This window comes from Dasypus novemcinctus, chromosome 17 (assembly GCF_030445035.2).
Source record: "Dasypus novemcinctus isolate mDasNov1 chromosome 17, mDasNov1.1.hap2, whole genome shotgun sequence".
In the NCBI taxonomy this organism is placed as follows: domain Eukaryota; kingdom Metazoa; phylum Chordata; class Mammalia; order Cingulata; family Dasypodidae; genus Dasypus; species Dasypus novemcinctus.
The window spans coordinates 4,612,326-4,627,961 of record NC_080689.1 but is presented as its reverse complement, the minus strand read 5'-3'; the positions used below and the strand labels follow the sequence as shown (position 1 = coordinate 4,627,961).

The 15,636-nt window shown below is 40.6% G+C and overlaps 2 protein-coding genes across 14 annotated transcripts in view; one reads left to right on the top strand and one right to left on the bottom strand.

Annotated features, from left to right (window-relative positions):
- Positions 1–15,636, top strand: part of MGAT4A (alpha-1,3-mannosyl-glycoprotein 4-beta-N-acetylglucosaminyltransferase A) — a 183,045-nt gene that overhangs the window by 150,093 nt on the left and 17,316 nt on the right. For 6 of the 10 annotated variants that reach the window (XM_058278163.2, XM_058278167.1, XM_071208725.1 and 3 more), the window contains 2 exons: positions 1,129–1,241; positions 1,376–5,468. In XM_058278163.2, coding sequence (XP_058134146.1) covers positions 1,129–1,241; positions 1,376–1,402 — 140 coding nt within the window. In that variant the 3' untranslated portion in view covers positions 1,403–5,468. Of the gene's footprint in view, positions 1–1,128; positions 1,242–1,375; positions 5,469–15,636 lie in introns of those variants that run through there. The other 4 variants (XM_071208722.1, XM_071208719.1, XM_071208720.1 and 1 more) reach the window with 1 other exon arrangement.
- On the bottom strand, positions 6,090–15,576 carry UNC50 (unc-50 inner nuclear membrane RNA binding protein). 4 transcript variants are annotated; one of them, XM_004474372.5, is made up of 6 exons: positions 15,462–15,576; positions 14,274–14,557; positions 13,456–13,576; positions 9,157–9,296; positions 8,968–9,069; positions 6,090–6,431 (listed from the first exon to the last, which is right to left on the bottom strand). In XM_004474372.5, the coding sequence occupies exons 2-6, from the start codon at positions 14,551–14,553 to the stop codon at positions 6,295–6,297; spliced, it is 780 nt and encodes a 259-aa protein (XP_004474429.1). In that variant the 5' UTR covers positions 14,554–14,557; positions 15,462–15,576; the 3' UTR covers positions 6,090–6,294. The 4 variants fall into 4 exon arrangements, with proteins under 4 accessions (XP_004474429.1, XP_058134154.1, XP_071064830.1 ...); XM_058278171.2 differs by having other exon boundaries at positions 14,274–14,553; positions 15,462–15,545; XM_071208729.1 differs by lacking the exon at positions 6,090–6,431 and adding an exon at positions 7,713–8,067 and having other exon boundaries at positions 14,274–14,553; positions 15,462–15,565.

The following is a 15,636-nucleotide window of genomic DNA, read 5'->3' as shown; positions in this document are numbered from 1 at the left end:
GATTTAGGAATACAAGTTTGGTTTACCATCTGAAAATCAAACTTAGAAACCATATCAATAGAAAAAAGGACAGAAACCTCATGGTCATCTCAGTCAACACAGAAGAATCATGACAGAATGTACCACCCTTTCATGATTAAAACAGTTAACAAACCAGGAAACAAAGGGAACTTCTGTAGCTTGCTAAAGAACATCTATAAAAACCCGATAGCTAATAACATACTTGATGAAAGATTGAATGCTGACCCATGAAGATAAAAAAGACATTGATGTCTCCTCTAGCACTTCTATTCAACATTGTACTGTAGGTTCTAGCCAAGATAATTAGGCAAGAAAGTGAAATAAAGGGCATCCAGGTAAGAAAGGAAGAAAACTATCTTTATTTGCAGATAACATGATTTTGTACATAGAAAAACCTCAGGAATTCACAGAGAAACTATTAGAGCTAATAAATCAGATCAGCAAGATCGCAGTGAACAAGATCAATGCACATCAATCTTATTTCTATATACTAGCAACAAACAACCCAAAATATGAAAATAAGAAAATAACTCAGAATAGAGTATGCTGGAATAAATTTAACAAGAAAATGGCAAGCTCTTTTTTGCTTGTCATTTATAAGAGTCTTATATTGGAGCCGCCTAGAGGGGCCACAGCTTCTTTTTTATTCTAGATGTGCCCTTGGGAAGGAATATACACATTTATTCAGCCTTTGTAAATATGTCTAACCAAAACACTGAAAATAGTTATTATTGATTTAACACTCAGAGTCATACTGGGTACACGTAATATTTTGTTCATGCTTGAGTGACCTGCGTACTGCTTAAAACCCTGTATGTTAAATAAAAGCATTGTTGATATAAGGAAAAATAAACTTTTTTTTTAAACTTGCAATGAAAAATACATAGTTCTGCCTACTTAAATAGATTGCTTCTAATATTTTAAAGCATATATTCCATCCTAAAAAAATGGAAAAGTTGAATAAAAATAGAAAGAAACTCTCAACCATTTCTATCTCAAGACATCCACTGGAAATATTTTGGTACGTTCTCTTCCTGTCTTAAGTCAATGATATTTTATGTGAGCCTATCTCAGTCTACTCACAAAGTGCTGATTTTTATTTTGAAGGAAAATTTGAGAATGGTGTTGCAGAAGGACTGGTGGATCCTAATCTAAACCCCATTTCAGCCTTTCGACTTTCAGTTATTCAGAATTCTCCTGTTTGGGCCATTCTTGATGAGGTAAGGCAATCTATTAAATCAAGGAGGCAGCTGGATATTACATTGTTTAGAACATTTTGATTTTCTATTTAAGTGTTTATGATGGAACTGAGAATTTACTGCTTTATCATACTTTTCACTATTTTCTATTTCAGATTCATATTAAAAAAATCACCAACTGATCATTTCCTAAGAAACCAATACATTGTCATCTTCTGTGAATTTGTTAGAATTAAGCATGTACCTTTTTTTTTTTTCACTTGAACACTACCTCTTGTGAAATCTACTGTAGATAATATGATTGTCATTTCCACTTGGAAAGTAAATCTCCCATGGATAATTCAACTTAATTGAACCTAAGCTGTCCTCCAATTTAAACTTGACTCAAATATTTTACAGTTATGACAGCCTGTTAATATGACTTGTACTATTTTGGTATTATACTAATACATAAGAGTTGTACATATTGTTACATTCCTTAAATTTGAGAAAAATTAATGTTAAATACATTTTATGAAGGGGGTACTTTTGAAGTTTGTTTATTTTACTATTACAGGCCCTCTTTTATAGATTATCAGGGATTATATAAATAAATATATAAATATACATAAAAATGTTATGGAGTTAATTTATTAGAAACTTAAGAAGTACATATTTTTGTGCAGTAAATTTTTGAATCAATACTTTTTTTGAAAACCAGTTACTTTGCTTTTTTAAGTTCTTTCTATATTTTTCTTTGGAAACAAAAACATTACAAATTAATGCCATTTTTCAAATGCACTGCCATTTAAGAATGATTCTAGATTGATTTCCTAATTGAAGTACTTTTATAATCACAGTGATTCTGAACAAGGTATTTTCAAAGGCATTTATCATTTCTTAAAGCCAAGATTTTAAAAACCAGTGTCCTTCTTGGGGGTTGTTTTACTACACTTGCATGGTGGATAGCCACGGAAAATAGTCCGATGAATTTCAATGTGCAGGTAAAATGCGTTCAGCTTAAATCATCGTTTATCACCCATCACATTTCCCCCTGTAAAATGACAAATTCTTCTTTTTAGTCTTTGTCTTTTATCAATGAGTTAGATGCATTATCTCTTTTTTTGTTTTTTATTTCTTTATATCTGTACTCATTTCCTGAGTTTTGGCAAAATGTTTTCTGGATAATGCTGTTGTATGAGTCCTAAGTAACTGGCAAAATTTTAAAGAAAAACAAAATTGTAATATTGTTTTTTGATGAAATGTACTGTAACAGTTGTCTTACCAAAATAATTTATTCCATTGCATTATGAACTTGTAAGAAAATCCCATGTCCAGAAAGAGTATTTATTACTCTTAAACATGTAATTCCAAAAAGTAGTACTGTAACCATAAACAAAGATTATCCACCTCAGCAGTCAGTTATCTTTATAAAAGTACTTTACTTTTTAAACATGTATGAATTCTTTTGACACTTTGACACTGGTGTGCCTCGAGTGGGGCTGTAGGAGCTGAGGCCCAGGCCTGGCAGAGATCTAGCTTGCGGCCTCCAGCCGGGAGGAGCATCATATGGTCACCCAGCGTGCTGAACACAGCATCATGCAGCAGCATCTGCTCTGCAGTGTTAGGATGTGATAAGAATAGTAGTTATTTCCATCACTCCTTATTGTAATGAGTTTTAGTCACTTATCCTGATTAAAAACACATATATTGCCAAAAAATGATTTTTATGTCAAAGTTCAGTTTAAATTTTCAGTTGAGGTTTTAAATTTATTTTGTTTTTCCTCTCAAATTTCCTTGGTCCAGTACCCACAGGCAAATTTCATTTGAAAAAAGAAAAATTTTGTTGGTGAATGTTTGGCATGACCACAGCACACTGCCAGAACAACTGAATAACAAGATAAAAACCCGTGGCGGTGGGCTGGAGGGCTTCCTGGTTTACCCGATTCCTGAGTTCGCCAACTCTGGGTCAGGAAGTCTTTTTCTGGAAGAGGTATTATTCTATACTCTGAGTCTTTCAGAGGTGTTATGTAAGAATGGTTAAGAGTGGTGTTTTAAATGATACTGAATGAAAGAAAAAATGTTGCCTTTCTGTAGAAGTCGGATAATCCACTCAATATTGAGGGACTTTTTTTTTTTAAACCCAAACCTATGTGGTTGATTATCTAGCACAGCTCAAATCTATATATGTGCCAACAAAAATTTCATAATTTAAGAATATTTTCCAGAATACCTCTCTGCTTCTAAGCCATTGTTTATGTAAATTTTGGTTTATTCATTAATTTTTGTGTTCATTTTTACAGTATTGCCATAGCCTTTCTTTTTAACATTGAGGAACCTCATTGAACCCAGAACCTCGTGTGGGAGGCAGGCGTTCAACCACTGAGCTACATCTGCTCCCATTGCCATAGCTTTTCTTAAAATTCTTTTTTCCCCATAGCCTTCTAAGAAAACTAGAGCTAAAGAAAAGAATATTAGAGGCTAACATTGTCAAAAGGCCAGAAATTTGAGTCAGAACTATAATATTTTAGTGTTTTCAAATCCTTTCTTTTATAGAAAGGGAAACTCTCAATCTGTGTAGCAGTTAATTTATGATGTATAAAATATCAGTTTAACTTTGATGGTTGAGAAATTTCAAATTATTAATCTCAACAGATAGATACCAATAACTAGTATGTTTACTTTATTTCTTTAGTGCATGTGAACACAATATTCTCAAGGCTACCAAGGAATTATTGTTAAAAAAATAAACTTAGGATATTGTTATACATATCCATATCATAATACTTATATACAAACTCTTCACTTCTCACCTGAAACACTCACTTCATCAGTTTGGGCACTAACTAGATCGTTTTCAAATGAATAAATGAGAAGAGCTGGCATTCCAGAGCATTTGGGCTGAGAACTCAAGACTGCGCAAGAAAGTGAAGCAAACCGAATGCCGAATGTTGTGCTCTTGGTGTAAAGTATCATTCCCACTGGTACTAACAGTGCAGTAAAAATGTAAAGAACAGTGGTGCTAAAATTGTTCTAAGTTCTTGTCTGTGCTGGGGAAAATTTTAATACTCTTAGAGTTGGGGAAGTTATGTGTATCTTGCTCCTAGTTGTTTCAATGTACTAGTAATTAGCAAATCAGAGGTTTAGGACTTGAGTTTGATTAGCATTCCATTGTTTAATTTGAAATGTTTTCTGAAATTTGGTGAAAATACCTTTTGAAGATATATATTCTGAGCCTTAAAAATGGCTGATGTCGACAGTACTGTAAGATGCACTGCCAGCACATCCTTCAGCTTCTGAATTCAGTGTATGACAGTGTTTTCTAAGAAACATGTAGAAATCAGCTAGTTAAGCATGATAGTTTCATTTATGGAATGAAAAAGTAAAGTGGGTCTCTTTCAGAACAGTTTATTTGGAAAAACTGTCTGTTTTGTCTTTTGTGGATCCCAGAAAAGTATGTCTTAAGCTAACCCATTCCTGTGCCTATAAATGCAGGGTAGATTCAGCTAAGAGAGCTGATTAGATCACTTAAGGGCTTTTGTTTGGTCTGCTAATGAGGCATGACTCAGGCTGGGTCTCTGCCCTCCTGCTGGATCTTATATAAACTGAACACACAGGAAAGGGAGCTCTGCCATTTTGACCTGGCCATGTGAGAGCACTCCAGGTTCGCCTACAGATGCAGAAAGGCAGAGAAGCCCCAAGAGGGAGATGGGGCCAGGGGAGAGGTGCCTGACCACCCACAGCTGAGCTCCGGAGAAAGAGTGTGCGTGGCAGACTTGCTGTCTTGCCTCACTACGTGGCAGGACTCCACGATCTGCTAGCAAGTGAGAAAGTATCTCTGATAATGCCTAAAAGCTTCAGAACTGTAAGATTTTACCACATATGAAATCCCCTTTATAAAAGCCAAGCCATTTCTGGCGCTTCTGCATCGGCAGCTCTGGCAAGCTAAGCCCCTTGTCTTTGCCTCTGGGCCTGTTTCTCACAGCATCCCTTGGAGAAGCCGTTTCTTTTCCAGGTTGTACCTGACTTTTGTTCCTCTTAAATGTCTTCGCTGGTTGAAGGGTTAGTACCTGTAGTATGTTTTAGGTACCTGTTGGATTTATTTTCAAGTTTGCTGCTATAATTGAACACCTGATGAACTGGTCCTGCTGATTGTGCCTTTCATCACTGTTTATTGTGCCACAGCTGTGCTTCACTGTATTTGGGATAAAGAGGCCTAAAAGGCCAAGCTGAGTTCAAGATTACTTCTAATAAAAATAGGTAAAACAACGAGAAGTTCTTATTTTGTTCAACACTGATACAATAATAGTTTGCTCTATTTTCAGTAAGAAAATAGAAGTGCATCCTCTATTTGGGTCTTTGGAAAGTCTTTAAAGAGAGAGAAAGCTTTTCTGTTGAGACAGGAATTATCAGTATCCTATAGGTGTTCAGTCTGTTAGATAGACTGTGCATACTTTGGGAATGCATGCTCTTACATATATTACATACACCAAGCAGTTTCCAAAGCTAGAGCAACCACCATGGCCACTTCAGTCTGTTCTGTTTTCTTTGGGGCATAGGAAATGCTGTCACGGATGTTGGAAGGCCTGCGGTGCAGTGACTCCTGAGGCCCATTATAGGGTGAGGCGGCCTTTGAAACGTAGACTGGGATTGTGTGGTCTCAATAAATGTTTAAAAGGCAGTCCATCAGAAACCAGGCTGGCTGCGCCTTGTCTGCGAGTCAGGGAGACACCTGGTGAGCCCCATGCTCTCCAAGTGGCATTCTCCTCTCCTTCCAAACAATGCTTGATTTATATTCACAAGCTTTGCATTTATTTCTCTTCTCCCCATGCCCTTAGTATCCCATATATCCTTCTTATGTGCAAATATTAAAATGCAAAAACTGCATGCTTTAGCTTAAAAATATTTATTATAGAAATGTGCATTTCATTAGTTTTAAGGAATGTACTAGTTAACATGTCTTTCTTCAAATATGCAAACTTTACACCTTTAAGATATCTACAATGATAATTTATTTACAAATTTTACAAGAAATTTCCACCACGTTACCAATACTGTTATCATAGTTAAGCTTTAGTATTTTTACTTTTTCTTTTCACTTCACTCGATACTTGTAGAAAGAACACAGCATTTGGGTAAAGTTCCATCCAAGTGCTAGTGACAGTCCATAAAGGAGAATGAGAGGTGCAAATGGATAGAGAAGAATTACTGTATTTTTCAAAAATGGCAATGCTGGGAAAGAAACAAATCCAAATTAATTAAAAAGGACACTGATAAGACCAATATCATTCTGAAAACTAGCTCTTACTACAACACACAGACCCAAAAAGGAAATCATTTAAATCAGTAAGACAATGCCACATACAGTTCAAATTATACTACTCTTAGGGGTCGCTTCCTTCACACTTAAAGCTCCAAAGAAACAAAAGGAATTATTGCAGCATGAAACTGAGGGAGAAGCAAACCCAGGACTAAGGGATGTTAAGAGTGAGGGGCAAACACCATAAATACCAATAAAATAAGTACTGAACTTAAACCTTGTGGCTGCTTCCAAAGCCTCCATCTTAAAAGTACCAACAGAGGGATGTTATTCTAAGACTTCCCACTGGTAAAAGTCATTACACCCCCACTTTGAGGTGAGATCTCCACTAGCACCCAAGTCAGGAAAGAACTAAAGCTCTAAAATGTGAAATTGGATTCCAAAAATCCATGTTTATTTCTTATTCACTGCTTAGTTAGTGGGTTCTTACCCCATGCATTTTTTTTTTAAGATTTATTTTTGTTTATCCCCCACCCCCATTTGTGCTCTCTGTTTGCTCTGTTCATCTTCTTCAGGAGGCACTGAGAACCGAAACTGGGACTTTCCACGTGGAAAGGCGATACCTAATCACTTGAGCCACCTCTCTGCTTGTTTCTCTCATTGTGTTTCCTCGCTGTGTCTTTGTTGCGTCATCTTGTTGCATCCGCTCACTGTGCCAGCCCATCCTGTCAGCTTGCTATCTTGCTGGTCCTATCTTCTTTAGGAGGCGCCAGGAACTAAACCCAGAACCTCCCATGTGGTAGGCAGGAGCCCAGTTGCTTGAGCCACATCCGCCTCCCCCATGCATTCTAACTTGAATTTTTCTTATAGAGGAAATTCCCAAACCAATACTCAACTGTACTCCCAAAGCAACAGCTATGCATTGTAGGTGGTTCCCACAAGTGTTCTCAAAAATTCACTTAGAGAAATCACAGTGTTGCAGTGTTCTAATAACAATTTAAAACACTTTAAGATACGTACAGTTTTATTCAGAAACCTGAAGAGAAAATGTTACATCCTATTGGAACTATAGAAAGGACTCCGATCCCCAAAACAAGGTGTCACAATGTGAGGGGTCCTGACAAAGCAATCTCACATGGAGAGAGACAACAGATCTCTGACCAGGGAGCCAATCATTCGGAAGAACTGTGTCTATTTACACTAAAATCCCAATTATCGAAAACAACAACAAAAGAACTAAAAAAAAAAAAAAAAAGCCCAAAATCAAAAGATTGGTTTTATTTAGCTCTATTTAACATAGAATATTTTAAAATATGAATGAGTAAATAGGTTCCTCATTCATATTAAGAAAAATGAACTGATAACAGGATTTAAAAATAAATTTGGGGAAACGGATGTGGCTGAAGTGATTGAGCTCCCACCTACCACACAGAAGTCCTGGATTTGGTTCCCAGTGCCTCCTGGAGAAGATGAGCAAGACAGCGAGCTGGTGTGACAGGCAGGCATGGCAAGCTGACACAGTAGGATGATGTAACAAGGTGACACAACAAAGCAGGGAGCTGAGGTGGCTCTCATGTGGGAGATCCCAGGTTTGGCTCCTGGTGCCTCCTAAAGAGAAGATGAGCAGACAGCATACCCAGGAAATGGACAGAGAGACCAGACAGCCAGTGCAGATGAGGGAGGGGAGAATAAATAAAACCATGAAAAAATAAATTTTGCAAATGTGTTCTGAGGTCAGTAGAAGCTAGGCCTAGGGACGTAAATATGGCTCAAGCAGTTGGGCACCCACCTACCACATGGGGGGGGGCGGGAGTGTGTGTGTGTCTCCACGGGTTCAGTTCCCAGCACCTCCTAAAGACAAGCAAGACAGGAGTCTGACATGATAGGCTGGCGTGGTGAGGTGATACTACAAGCTGACACAATTAGATGACACAAAGAAAAGATACAAGGGAACAATGAGACAAACAACAAGTGGAAGGAGAGGTGGTTCAAGCCATTGGGAGCCTCCCTCCCACATGGGAGGGCCTGGGGGTTCAGTTCCTGGTGCCTCCTAAAAAGAAGATAAGCACACAACAGACAGACACAGAGCAGTCAGTGAGCACAAACAATGGGAGGCAGGGTCTTCTGTTAAAAAAGCTAGGCCTGATGTATGATCATCTACGGAACCAGACAGTGGTTAAACCAGACAGGATTAAAACCTGTTTGAATCCTACTTTTGCCTCATTTTCAAACAGACTTAAGTTTCATCATATCCCAGTCATGCTACTTTCTAGCTGTATAACTACAGGCAAGCTACTTAATTTCTCTGTGCCTTAGTTTCCTCATTTGAGAAATGGGGACAAGTAAACCTGTATCATATAATTGATGAGAAGATTAAATAAGTCACATGAAATACTCAGGAGAGTACCTTTAAATGTGCCATAAAGGTAAGCTGGTAGTATGACCAACAACTTTCTCCCTCCCCATTAGGTTTTTTATCAGAAAAAAAAAATTTTTTTTATTACTTACCACTGTATCCTAGGAAGGTTACATAGATATAATAGCCAACTGCAATCAACCATAAGGTATTTCCAACTAAATATCCAATAAATGTGTCTGTTAAGATAACGTCTGCCAGAAAAGATGCATACAATGAATCTCTTTACCAGCACATAAAATGCACATAGAATTCTGATAATGTGTAGAACTTCTACTTACGGTTGATGAAAAACAGCTGGATAAAGTGTAAGATGACCAGGAGCGGGTAGAAAGCATTCAGGTGCACATCGAAGGCATAGCCCCACTCCACATCATAGTCTCTGCTCTGTGGCTTCACCAAATGCTTGTTCGAGATGAACCTGAAGAGCAGAATTAAGTCTCTTCCATAATACAATACAGCTAACTCCATAAGTATTTTCTGACCAATTTCTGTGTGCTTGGCACTATTATAAATACTGGAAATAACACATAAACAGGACAAGCCCTGCATTCAATCGAAGGAGAAGACTGAAAGTAACAGAAACAATACATATCAGAGGTACTATGGAGGAAAAAAAGCAGTAAAGAAGGGCAGAGAATACAAAATTGAGATACGATTTTAAATCAGATGGTCCTAAGAAAGTAACATTTGTAATATTTTTTAAAAATGAATAAAAAATAAAAATAAAAACACTACCAATAAATTAATTTAAAAAAAAGAAACATTTGGGTAAAGCCCCAAGGACAAAGATGGGAGTTACCTCGGGAAAGAGAAGCTTTACTAGGCAGAGAGCAGTCCAAGTACAAAGGCCTAGTGGTAGGAGGGTACTGGGTGTGTTTGAGAAATGGCAAGAAGACCAGTGTGCCTGGATTAAGCAGGAAAAAGTAGCAGGAAATGAAATCGAAAAAGAAACAAGGAGCCAGATCTTACAGAGCCTTGTAGACCTCTGGCTTTTATTCTGGTGGAGTCACTGTGGAGCGATGAGAAGTATCTAACAATGTTCTGGCAAGACCCTTCTCGCTGCTGATCTGAGACAAGAAAGGAGAAGACGAGAGTGGAAGCAGAGACTAGTTAGAAGGATGCTTCACATTAAAGACGAATCAGCGTAGCAGTGGATATGGAGGTGGGGAGCTACGGAATATACTACAGTTGAAAGGGTAGAGCCACAGGATTAGCTGGAGGACTGGATGTGGGGTGGGGGGGATTCATGGATGACTGGAAGATTTCTGCCTGGAGCAAACGGAAGGACGGAGATGCCACTGGCTGAGGTGAGGATGACTGCAGGAAGACTGGTTTGGCAGGAAGAAGTGCAGAATCTGTGAGGTGGAAAATGCCTATTAATATGGAATAAGAAGTTGTATATACAATTCTAGAGTACAGAGGAGAGATCCCAATTTGTCAGTGTGTAGATGGTATCTAAAGCCATGAGCCCGAATGAGACAACCATAAGCATGAGTGGAGACAAAGAACAGATCCAAGGTCTAAGACCTGCTCCCCCCTCCCCAGGAAAGTCAGGGAAATAATGAACCAGGAAGGAAAGTGTGGCCATGAGTTATCTAGCCATAAAGACACTTACTCGAGTTTATGTCAAAATTCCACAGCAGGGTCTATGAGTTGTTCAGTTAAACGACGAAGAACAGGGAAGCGGATTTGGCTCAACTGATAGAGCATCCGCCTACCATATGGGATGTCCAGGGTTCAAACCCAGGGCCTCCTGACCCACGTTGTGAGCTGGCCCATGCACAGTGCTGATGTGCGCGCAAGGAACGCTCTGCCACGCAGGGGTGTCCCCCGCGTAGGGGAGCCCCATGCGAAAGGAGTGCGCCCGGCAAGGAGAGCCACCCTGTGCGGAAAAAAGCGCAGCCTGCCCAGGAGTGGCACCGCACACGTGGAGAGCTGAGGCAGCAAGATGACGCAGCAAAAACAGACACAGATTCCCGGTGCTGCTGACAAGAATGCAAGCAGACACAGAAGAACACACAGCGAATGGACACACAGAGCAGACAACTGGGGGTGGGGTGGGGGAGCGGGGAGGTAGAGGGGAGAGAAATAAATAAAAAATAAAAATCTTAAAAAAAATGAATGAATGAAAAGTAAAATATCCAAGAGAAAAGTAGGTCTTCCAAGAAAAAAAAAATATAACGCAACAAAATCCGTGTGTAATATAAACACGTCTGTGGAAATTCAATGTACTTCTCATGTGTATGGTTTCATTTCAAGGATATAGTTAAGAAAATGTTATTCTCACAGTGGAAACAGAACAACAGAAATAAAAAAAAAAAATAGAAAAAGAGTATGGTGCAGTACTAATAGCAGTCCAGCACTTAGTTTTCTGAAAATGTTAAAAAAACAAAACAAAACCACACAAAAAACAAAAATACTGCTTCACTTGAACAGACTGGAACTTAGCATAAACACACTTCCCTTTAGCCAAGAACATGTGCCATTTAAACTATGAAATAAGTGTCCAGCTCACTACCAAAGACAATTACCATTCTCTGGTCATTCTGCTGCCATAGCTGTCCCTCTGTCCTGAGACATCCCTTCTGAGAGAGCTCAAAGGCAACTGGTTTTCACCTGCCACCTCCGTATTAATGCCAGTCATGTCTTCAGCATGGCCCCGACTTGTCTCTAGATTTGGCCATCTATCCCAATGTCTACTGAACCTTGACCTCCATTAAATTCTCAAGGAACCTGAACTCAACATGGCCAACCTGGAATTCTTCATCTGCACTTGCCACCTACTCAGCCCCCTAAGCCAAACCTTGCAGGCTGTCCCCAAGGAGGCATGGCTGCCTCCAGCCCACAGCATACCCAGCTATCACAGGAAGCTCTCTGATCCGTCCCTCTCCTGTTTCTATCACTGCACTATTCTGGGGCTCCCCTCCTCTTACATAGACTCCTGCAATTGTATCTACTTCTGCAACTCCTCTACTCCACCTAAAATTTTCCTAAAATACAAATTTGAAAGTTTCCTTACTTCAAAGTTTTCGATGAGACTCCCATCTCTCTCCCACCCCCGCCCCCAGAGCACACATGCAGCCTATGAGAAAAAGTCAAATTTTTTCCCCTGAATTGTATCAAGGCCAGTTTCTCTAGTCCCATGTCTTCCCCAGTCATTCACTGTCACCCTCTGCTCCCAGACCTTGCATGCTGTTCCACACTTTGATGCATGTGCCCTCCAATTCTTGGTACCAGGAATCAACTATCTCCTCTCCCCCTAAAGCATCCCCTCATGTTGGTTCCTAAGATGCTTTGGGGATGATCAAAATTACATGCAGTAATCATATCTACCTCTAGTCCCTCACACACCTCACTAAATGATATAGGTGCTCAAAAATACACAGCCCTTTTCTATTTACCTCAAACTGCAAAAGACTCATGCTAAAGGTGCTAAACTCCAGGATGACCTGGTTTCTGTGCCTCCAGACTGCAAACCTGGCAGAATGCTTGGCACAAACTAAAGTAATTCCTTGAAAGCCATATTTATTCAAATTTGTTTATATACCATATACCATGCATCTTTTGTGGATATTTTGATAATGAATAATTGACATAAATTAGTACTAATTTTAGACCACATGCTAGAATTTTTTATTACAGGCATAGCATTGATTGACTACCTAGTGCATAAAGAGCCTGTGCTATACTAAACAGAAATTATGAAGGAAAAGTAAAACGATGTCATCAGAGGTTATAGTCTCAGATTGTTTTTTTAAATAACAGCTACCATTTATTGAGCATATACTATGTGCCATGTACTTTTCATAAAACAATCTTCTCAAAAACTCCACAAAGTTATCTATTAGTTCCATTTTTCAAAAGAAGAAACTGAGATTAAGCCACACAGTGAATGACAGAGATGGCATTTAAGCCCAGGTCACTGAGACAGGTCTCTCACTCCACTCACTCTCTGGGCCTCTTGAAATCACTATGTCCAATCCCCTTCACCTAGCTCGCTATCCACATAGGAGCACTTTATCTGTGAGAGAACTGAAAAACCAAATTCTAGATTTACACCACCACTGTTAACCAACCCCAGGCAAATGAAGACTGAGAACCCTTCCAAGAAAACACCCATGTGTGAGGGCATGTCGATCTTATTCTGAGTAGGCAGGCACCAAAAGTTTAAAAAAGAACATTTATTTTCAAGAGCACTTCATTTAATGCCAAAGATCCAAGGTAAGATTTCATGAAATAATTCTCCAGATGTTATACATCTATAAGGATAACCTTGAGTGCTCTCCACTGACAAATGCAGGAAAAACTGTGCTATCATCCAAACAAGCAAAGCAGGCTAAATGTGTAGCATTTTTGCAAAATTGGAAATTTAGTTAGTCTGAGAGAATTATTATTTCTAGTCAGTTACTTTCTGTACATTGACAATATAGACCATTCCTTATTTTCTGATAGATGTCCTGACACCAGATTGGCAGTCACAATCCCTCAATCTCGATTTCAATTTCCATCAGCCACTATCTCTGAAGCAAGAGAAAGGAGGTTCTACAGCAGTATCTGAATAAAGTTATGGTACTTACCACATTAAAGTTGATATAAGAAGACCAACGCCTACACAATCTATGAATACAACCCAAAGGAGAAGCTTTATTGTCTCAAAAAATCCCATGTCCAGCACAAAGCCAAATCCTATAGTGGACACTGAAAGAAAGATTTACAAGACTCATTCAGGCACTGTGCTAGGTTCTGGGGATATAGGGTAGTCCTTGCCCTCCAGATGCCCAGTCTAGTGGAGGGGGGGGAGGTAAGATGTAAACAAAACACCCAAGAAGTACAATATAAAATTGATGTAGTAATGCTTTCCATCAGTGAACACAGAAGCTTACTGAGGAGGGTCCTTGTCTGGTTAATTCACCATGGTAGTCCCAGAACAGAGAAAGTACTCACCTATTTTAACTTGAGTTGAAGCAGAAAAACAAAAACCTTACACACTTCCACATCCTAATGGTGGTTAGAACTCTTTCACCACACTACAGAAAACTTAAAAGTTCCACACTTGGAGAACTCTCTCTCTGGGTCTGCCTGATTGTGAAATGCAATCTCCAATCTTGAGATTCTTTTTCACAGTAACTTGGCGTTTGGGTATCATTCTATTTAGCTTAGTAGTTAAATGCATGGAGTGACTCTGTCCCTTGTTTCCAAAGTCCTGAGGTGACAGTTTACTCTGGCCATCTGCTTGGGACCTGCAGGGCCAGGAGGAATAGAACCTTTCCTGTGAGATTTCTGAGACTTCGCTTCCAATACCCCCAAAACGTTAATAACAAAGGACCCTCAGGATGTAAATCCAATCTTAAAAAGTCAATTTGTTCAACTCTACTGCAGGTAAATTAACACTTACCACAGAGCCAGATACTCAACAGAACCAAGAAAGCAGGGTCATCTCTGGCCCACTGATCCTTCGTCTGCTTTCGATAATGAAAGTTTCTGTAAACCCTCTGTGGGGAAGTGAACAGGTAGAGCATCTGCCAGGCAGCAAACTCAAAGTCCATTTGTCGAAACCGAAAAAGCCTTCTCAAATATTTGTAGCGTTTTGCTCCAGCTGTATGTCTTGCTGCATCCCTGGAACTCAAGGCTCCGTTCCCCTGCACTTGGGAATTCATTGAAGTACTTGGTAACATCTTCCTAGACAGAAGAAGAAAATCTCTTTTACAAGTAATCTCAAGAAACTGTTGGCTACTCACAACCCTTTTCCTAGTTATAGAGCAGGGAGAGCAGGGAGAGCAGTATAATTTTCAGCTCCAATCCTCGAGAACAGCAGGGGGTCAGTAGCACAAGAGATGGTTCTGACACTTGATTTGGAGCTTGAGAACCGCTCACTGCATTCAGGCACAGGTAGCACTACACAGAAGTAACACCTACGCCAGGTCCAAGTGTTTCACACACATGGGACCTGCAGAACCAGGAAGAATAAATAACCTTGCCTGTGAGATTTCTGAGGCTTCACCACACCTTTAAGAAAAAGCCTTTGTTTAAATGCATTAGAAAATGGTTTTACCAGGCCCATCAGCTCTTGGGCCGCAAGCTCCACGGACTAGACTCTGGTAAAAACAAAGCAAAGCTCAAATCTCTCGTGTGTGACTCCCCGAATGTCTCAGCAGACGGAACGACAGCGTGAGATCTCGGTGGACGAGTCTCCGGGCCCCGCGTCCCCGCAGCCGGCCCCCGCCTCCCCGGCGCCGGCCTCCGGGACGCCGGCAGCGCCTCGCCGGGCCCAGCCACCCCCGGCAGCCCAGGGCCGCGCGCGAGCAGGGCGGCCAGATCCCACAAATAAAACGCAGAGCGCCCAGTTAAAGCTGAACAGGAGATAACCAATACTTTTTTGACGTTATGTGTGCCCCACACCGTATTCCGGACAAGCCTCACACACAAAACTGTGTGTGTCTGAATTTCAAATTTAACTGGGCTTCCTTCCTTTTCTTCCGCAAGGCCACCCGCGGGCACAAGAGCCGGTCCGGGGCTGTGGTCACCCCCGGGCCGCGAGCTGCGGGAGCACACGGCACTCGGCGCGAGAGACCCCGGGCCTCACCTTCCGCCCCGCCGCGGCCTCCGCCCGGGCCCGGGTTACCGCGCCGCCTTCGCCCCACCGCCGCCACCGTCCGTTCCCGCAACGTAGCCGGCGCCCGGGGCGCGCTCGCGTCACGCCTGCCCACTTCCGGCGCGCGCGCGCTGCCTCTGGCGCCCCGTAGTCCCGCCCCCCAGCC

Coding starts and splice junctions, on each gene's coding strand:
- UNC50 (XM_071208728.1), bottom strand. CDS start 14,553: ATGTTACCAAGTACTTCAATGAATTCCCAAGTGCAGGGGAACGGAGCC. Junction 13,577..14,273: donor GTTGAGTATCTGGCTCTGTG/GTAAGTGTTAAT, acceptor TCTTTCTTTCAG/TGTCCACTATAGGATTTGGC. Junction 9,297..13,455: donor CTTATATCAACTTTAATGTG/GTAAGTACCATA, acceptor TCTGCTCTTCAG/GTTCATCTCGAACAAGCATT.